The following is a 7,315-nucleotide window of genomic DNA, read 5'->3' on the forward strand; positions in this document are numbered from 1 at the left end:
TTACTTAACCTCCTCGACAAATACAGAAAAATCCTGAAAGAATTACAATCAGGAATGAAAGACGGAGTAAGACTTTAGTAAGAAAATCATTAATATAATCAAGAAACCCTAGGCCTGAAGAAGAGGCCTATAGCAAACGACAGCAATAATAACAATTATAAGACCAATGCACTACGTAGATAAAGTAGCGAGATAAACACATAACAACAAAAACTAGCAGTGAAGAATGAAGACACTAGCCAATGAGCGCCGTTATGAAAGCTTATCCCTCGAACATCACTGGCATTGACTGTTGTAGGCGCTGAGTTTCATTTGGGAGTGGACTTGAACCCCTTGAGCTGCGCGCCAGAATGAGTGCTGGCATAGGCTGATCTGAGCCGATCTTTATGCCTGGAAGTAGTTTTTTCTAATGTAATTCTACACCCTAGGCGTGTCACAGTGAGTATAATCCACAATCGGGTTAGTGCAGGCTGTGGTGACGGTTTGAGGTCTGGTCCAGTGCAGGATAACACAACCAATTGGGCGAAAATTTGTCCTAAAAGATACTTCATGACAAATGTTTTAAGTGTTTTTATATATCTACATTACCCACATGTGTATTCAGTTGTGTAAGTAATTCAAACAGCTATTCACTTTTTTTTTTTTTTTTTTTTTCGACTTGTTTTCAACTAGTCTGTCTGCACTTCGTTTCAGTCGCAAACATGAGTACTTTTTTTTTATTATTATTATTATTCCCCGTCCCCCTTTCCCCCCGAAAAAAAAAAGGCGATCTACCCCCCTCGGGTACTGTTTTGCAGTGAAAAAAAAAAAAGTTAATATAGAACAGACAAATGTACCTGAAGTAAATTGTTTCATTATCGCAAAATACCACAAAAGTAACAGTCCAAAATTTTGACTTACTATCATGGAGATTACTCGCTGCCACTGCTGGTTATGCCAACCTGTTGAAACTTATCTATTTAATTCAAACTAACTTAAACGTAGCCTAACCAAATGTAGCTAACAGAATTTGGTTGAGGCAATACACACACATACCATTGTTCCTCATAACATTAACTTTATCAAACCCAATTAAACTGATCTAACCAAAGCAAACTAGCCTAACCTGACTCGCAACTCTAAGAAATTAGTGTGAAGTTGTTACCTTATTTTTCTTTGTAAAATCTGGCGATACAATGGAAACAATCAAGTCAACACCCAGCCTGTTCAGACATCTTCCACAGAATAATTCAAATTCAGTCACTTCTCTCCACTAACTACTCTGATTGGCTAGATTTATTATGTGTTATTTTTATTGGTCGGAGGCTGCAAGCTTAGACAAAAAAACAATCATTGTGATTGATTTCGCACATGTGCAAATAATAGGATAATACATACACACAAAAAAACACACATAATGGCGTTCCTCAGTGTCCGTCAGTCTATCACACATGTGGGTGTCACAGCATGTTGGTGGTAAATCTTTAAAAATTGTTGTCAATGTTATATATATATATATATATATATATATATATATATATATATATATATATATATATATATATATATATAATTTGTGACAGGTAGGTATGGGTTCAAATTACTCAGAATGAGAAGCTCTGCATGATGAGAAGGGTAAGAAAAGCCATGTTGATTATGGTGAAAGATTGTAAAAATACTGTTTATTGCACAGTTAGTTGAGATTTTGTTGGTAAAATTCAGTAATAAGTAGATACCCTTAGCCCCCTGGGTCCATGTTAGTCAAAGATCAACAGAGGTCCCTTGGAGCCACACACTGCTGATGCACCGCTCATCAGTGGTAATGCTTAATTTGTAAATTACTGAGAACGAAAAAGCTGGATGGTGCATCATTAACAAGGGGGGGAAAGAAAAGACAGGAAGTTGATTGGCTGGCTGGGAGAGATTAGCAGAATTTGAGTGTCACTAGAGTTTTATAAAGGTTTGCTGTAAACGAAGGAAGAGATTGAATGGCAACCAAATCACCAGGAAGAGAGTTCCACAGAGTAATTTCTCTGACACTGCTGCTAATGCATCATTCTAGCTCTATGTATATTCATGCATATTTTCCTATATGATTATGCCATGTTAGAGGTGCTTACTCACCAGCTGAGTGCAGCTTCACCTTGTGTTATTAAACCAGGTTCTGGGAAACCCACCAGGAGAGAGAATGAAAAGATAAGAAATAAAGTAAATAAAATGGTTGCTGAATATTCTGCCTGTCTTGTTCTAATGGCCATCATGTTCTTGATATTGATGTTGCTGCTTGTGTTCTGAGCTAGCCATACCATACCATATGATGCTTCTTGTTAGGTTAGGTTTGGTTAGATAAGGATGGTCACCAACATAACAGCAGGGTTGCGCCACTTCTTGATATTTACCAACCTTTTACTTATGTGTGGGTTTTCTTTTTACAGCAAATTTTCAGAAGTTGATAATTTGCATATTAGGTTTTATCTGCTATGTAAGTATTGACCTTGAGAGAAGTAGCTAAGGTTATCTCTATATTCTTTGTAAGATTTGCAACTTTTTACTCCAACCAGTCTTTTCTGAATTAAACTATTTTCTGGTATTTTTCAGCCTGTTGCAATTTTTTTTTTTTTTTTTTTTTTTTTTTTTTTTTTTTATTTATTTATTTATTTTTTTTTGAGGAGGGGTGGAGGGGGGTTTGCTCCTCATCCCCAACCCTTTACCACCAAAAACTAAAGTTTTGCAATAAATGTGTAATTTTGTCTTCACAAATAAATAACACAGCTGCAGCACTTGTGCAGTATTCCCAGTGAGAGGTCTGGTTACTGCTTGCCCCTGACTACCGGCTGTCATGCTCCACCATTTAACCCACTGTAAATAAAGTAACCTAATCTACCCTAACCAAACTAAGCTAACCTAACTAAACACATTTCTCAAGATAGAGGAAACAAGAGCTTGCTGCACAATCCTCACACCATCTTTCCTATTTCCCAGCAGCTTATAATCTCCACCATCAGCAGGATAACTTCCTCTGTACACTTCAATTACTCCTCTAAACTATGTTCATCTAGGAGGAGATAATCCACACAGCTATAGCATGTCTTCATCACACAGTCTATTCTCTGGTCCAGAGCCAGTGAGACGCAATGCAGACACATATACTTGGACACAACGCAAGCTCACACTGAGCAAGACAAGGACAGGCAGACAGGCCCTGGTGTACTCTCCTATGCTCAGGACAATGCATGGAACATATTACTGCTACACATAAAACAGATAACAAACACATTCTGTGTGGTGTGGAAACAATTATTACATACATTTGCTAGTCATATTTACTTGAAGTTATTTTTAACTACAAGTTAATGCCTTATAGCATCAGTAGGGATAGATCTATTAGGTTTTTTATTTATTCTTTTTCCATAAATGTGACCTGATTATTAGTTCATTATTTTTTTCTTGACAGCAGTCATGAGTGAATTCCGCATCCATCATCAAGTGAGTGAACTCTTCTCACTCCTTGGGTAAGTAATGGTCATTTCCACAAAGTCTGAAGTTTTCTTTTCAATAATCTTCATTAAAAATAAAGGCCTTTGTTGGAATTTATGTTTTAATAAATTTATTGAATTTATAATTTTATTAATTTGTAATAATTTTGGTAATGAATTTATGGTTAGAAGAATAATCTTGGATGTTACCAACTACTTTCCCCCCCTCTCTCTCTCTCTCTCTCTCTCTCTCTCTCTCTCTCTCTCTCTCTCTCTCTCTCTCTCTCTCTCTCTCTCTCTCTCTCTCTCTCTCTCTGCATCTTTTCATACCGTCATTTGCAAATTATCATATTTAACTACACCTGAATAATTTCAGTGCAAAGCCTCTTAACTCAAAATATCTCGTGCCTTAAAATCAGAATGCAGTATTGATTCTTTCTTCTCCTTTTTAGTATCAAATCAGATGCTGCAGAGAGGTACACTGAGCACCTGAGCAGCTCTGCAGAACGTGTGGACAATGGGCAGGAGTCTGCGGCAAGTGCTGTACATATTCTGGCTGAGGCAGCTCCAGATCCACAGGCCTTTCTCACCAAGTACAATGATCTCAAGAGTCGCAAGTGAGTGTGGTCAAGTTAGTCTTCTTTATAGTATCCACAACTATTATACTACTTCTCATTTAATTTATTATACAGTATACTCTTATCCCTTTCCCCTGTTTTAATTTCTTGCTTATTTCTTCTCAACTTTCATATTCATTCTTCTATTTCAGCATTTTCTCTCTCTCTCTCTCTCTCTCTCTCTCTCTCTCTCTCTCTCTCTCTCTCTCTCTCTCTCTCTCTCTCTCTCTCTCTCTCTCTCTCTCTCTCTCTCTCTCTCTCTCTTACATCTTGACACTGCACCTCACCTTTTTACTGTGCTCAGCTTATACTTATGTTTTTTGTAGTAAGTAGCAGAGAAGATTTGCAATATTTAATATTTCTCTCTCTCTCTCTCTCTCTCTCTCTCTCTCTCTCTCTCTCTCTCTCTCTCTCTCTCTCTCTCTCTCTCTCTCTCTCTCTCTCTCTCTCTCTCTCTCTCTCTCTTTGGGTGACAGTATGCGTGACCTTGACCGTTTAGTTGTGGTGCTGAGTGGACTGGTGCAGGACCCTGGGATAAGGCAAGCAGTAGAAGGGAGATCCAGGCTGAGGCTGGAGGAGGATGGGCTGTCGCTCACAACAATTCCTTCAGTTCTTGCTGATATTGAACAGGCCACCCAAACTACTCTATCTAGAGATCAGCTAAATGAGGTAAGAAAGAAAACATTTCATTTTTGTACATAATATAATCATTATTGTTCATAATTTGCTTTCCTAAATTGAGGTCTGGCCATGGAAGACCTTGTCTATGAGCTTACAACTTTCCTTTATTTAGTATTCATTTTAGTTTTTTCTTGTTAAAGAAGTTTGCCTCATATCTCACACTTCACTTGTATTTCACGCAGGTAGAATCAGAATTTTTATGTGAAAAGTATGAATATATTAAGAAATTCTATGAATGACCATTTCTCTCTTAATTGAAAGTGCTATTTAGGATTGTTATTGAGAAATCAAGCTATTTTGTAGAAATACCAATGCTTAAATAAAAGTATTCGCAGCTGCGGGAGCGACTACTCAGGGAATCTCAAGTGAGCCATGCCCCTAGTGAAGCACTTCAAAACATAGAAAGGATGAATGAATCCAGAGCACATCACCTTGGGCCCACCACCCCAGAGTGGCTGGACAACCGCCCCTATCTCTCCTTGGACTTTGTCAAGGTGGAACAGAGTCAGGAAGGTGGGGTTTTAGGTGAGTCAGATTAAATGTTGTTAATATTTTTAGCTGGAATATTGCTCATGACTAACACGAATTTAGGAAGAAACTCATTAATATATTTCACTTCACATACAGGCAATATTGCATCAACTTCCCAAGAGCACCAGCTGATTGAAGATGTTTTGAATGTAATGATGGGTATAGAAGGAATGTACATCACAGTACAGCTACCTGCCAAGCATTATGACCCACCGCAGTTTACTGTTGATACTTCTGTAGGTAAGTGTCAGATCTTCCAGGATGCCTCCTCCTTTTGTACGTAGCTATTAAGGCTTGCCAGCTATATACTGATAATACATATTGAGTGTAAGGAATCTCTCTCTCTCTCTCTCTCTCTCTCTCTCTCTCTCTCTCTCTCTCTCTCTCTCTCTCTCTCTCTCTCTCTCTCTCTCTCTCTCTCTCTCTCTCTCTCTCTCTCTCTCTCTCTCTCTCTCTCTCTCTCTCTCTCTCTCTCTCTCTGAGCCCACAAAACAGAGATTATACTTTATCTTATCCACTCAGTGTCACAACATTGTCTTCTTGAACACAGGATAACAGTTATCAAAACATGTCTTTTATTAATGTATTTATCAATATACCAGGTCAGGATTACCACACAGGGTGGCCCCATGCTTTTATATGCACTTCATTCACATTCTTACCATGATCAGTGTGGGATAGAAAGGAAGTCTGATGGACCTCTGTATTACATCCCATGTGCTGAGGCATAGCATAGATCGTCACATACATCCATAGCCAGGCATAATAGCAAACCCCATCATAATGAGACTATCTCTTACCTTGCACCTATTCCAATCCTGGAACCCCAGAAGGTATAGGCTACTCATACTCTCCCATAGCCTAACTGGGTCCGTACACCAATGGTTCCTGCAAAGTGCCCTCATCTCTGCCAGGGATCAGCAAGACTACATTATTTCAATATATTATTTCAATATGCTCACCACTGTCATTCCATTCATATCTATTATCTCTTCTCATCATGTAATTTTTCTTCTTCAATTGGTTTTAAGAACCTAGAAAAAAGGGAAGCTGCACTAAGCCATCTAGCCTACATGTGGCAGTCCCTGTATGAAATATACCTACCAGTTTCCATTTATTATTCCCATCAATATATCTGTCTGATCTTCTTTTAAAGCTTCATATCACTCAACACTAATAGTTTTATTAGTGAGTCTGTTCTATTAATATACCACTCTATTTGAGAACCAATTCCTTCCTCAAATTCCTCCTGAATTTAGTATTTGATTTGTCTCCCTTCCTTTTATCTCTCAACAGAGCCTTCTTTGAGGACTTTGGTGAGCCGCATTCTACCACTTTGTGGCCATTATTCACAGCTCACAAGGTTTGTGGAGAGTCGCAGCAGATACCATCATGGTCTAGTTAATCATGCTTTATCAGCTGCCATCACATCCCTCATTAAGGATTACATGGTAAGGAAGCACTGAAGTCTTTGGAGACATGCTCTTTACATATCGGGTTGTAGAGTTCTTCAAAATATGAGTTGGAACTTAAAAGTGAGTCGCACATTCTTTATCAATAGGCTGCCACATCATAAACACATATATGAATAAACCAAAATATATATATATATATATATATATATATATATATATATATATATATATATATATATATATATATATATATATATATATATATATATATATATATATGTGTGTGTGTGTGTGTGTGTATATATATATATATATATATATATATATATATATATATATATATATGTGTGTGTGTGTGTGTGTGTGTGTGTGTGTGTGTGTGTGTGTGTGTGTGTGTGTGTGTTTACCTAGTTGTATTTACCTAGTTGTAATTTTACAGGGCCTGGGCTTTATGCTCGTGTGGCCCGTCTCCATATCTACACTTATCCAATCTTACTTTAAAAGTGTGCACACTCGTTGCAGACACTACTTCTTCATCTAAACTGTTCCACGTCTCAATACATCTCTGGAAACTATATTTTTAATATCTCTCAGACATCTTCCTTTCTCAGCTTTT

At 37.7% G+C, this 7,315-nt stretch overlaps 1 protein-coding gene across 3 annotated transcripts in view; it reads left to right on the forward strand.

The window, feature by feature from the left end:
• The first annotated feature begins 258 nt into the window (after window positions 1-258).
• LOC123520606 (gamma-tubulin complex component 2-like) overlaps window positions 259-7,315 on the forward strand; it is a 31,165-nt gene continuing 24,108 nt past the window's right edge. The window contains exons 1-7 of one of the 3 annotated variants that reach the window (XM_045283043.1): window positions 259-438; window positions 3,434-3,491; window positions 3,908-4,072; window positions 4,549-4,741; window positions 5,089-5,278; window positions 5,381-5,524; window positions 6,581-6,735. In XM_045283043.1, coding sequence (XP_045138978.1) covers window positions 3,439-3,491; window positions 3,908-4,072; window positions 4,549-4,741; window positions 5,089-5,278; window positions 5,381-5,524; window positions 6,581-6,735 — 900 coding nt within the window. In that variant the 5' untranslated portion in view covers window positions 259-438; window positions 3,434-3,438. The remainder of the gene's footprint in view (window positions 439-3,433; window positions 3,492-3,907; window positions 4,073-4,548; window positions 4,742-5,088; window positions 5,279-5,380; window positions 5,525-6,580; window positions 6,736-7,315) is intronic. The other 2 variants (XM_045283044.1, XM_045283045.1) reach the window with 2 other exon arrangements.

Source organism: Portunus trituberculatus, chromosome 47 (genome assembly GCF_017591435.1).
Source record: "Portunus trituberculatus isolate SZX2019 chromosome 47, ASM1759143v1, whole genome shotgun sequence".
NCBI lineage: Eukaryota > Metazoa > Arthropoda > Malacostraca > Decapoda > Portunidae > Portunus > Portunus trituberculatus.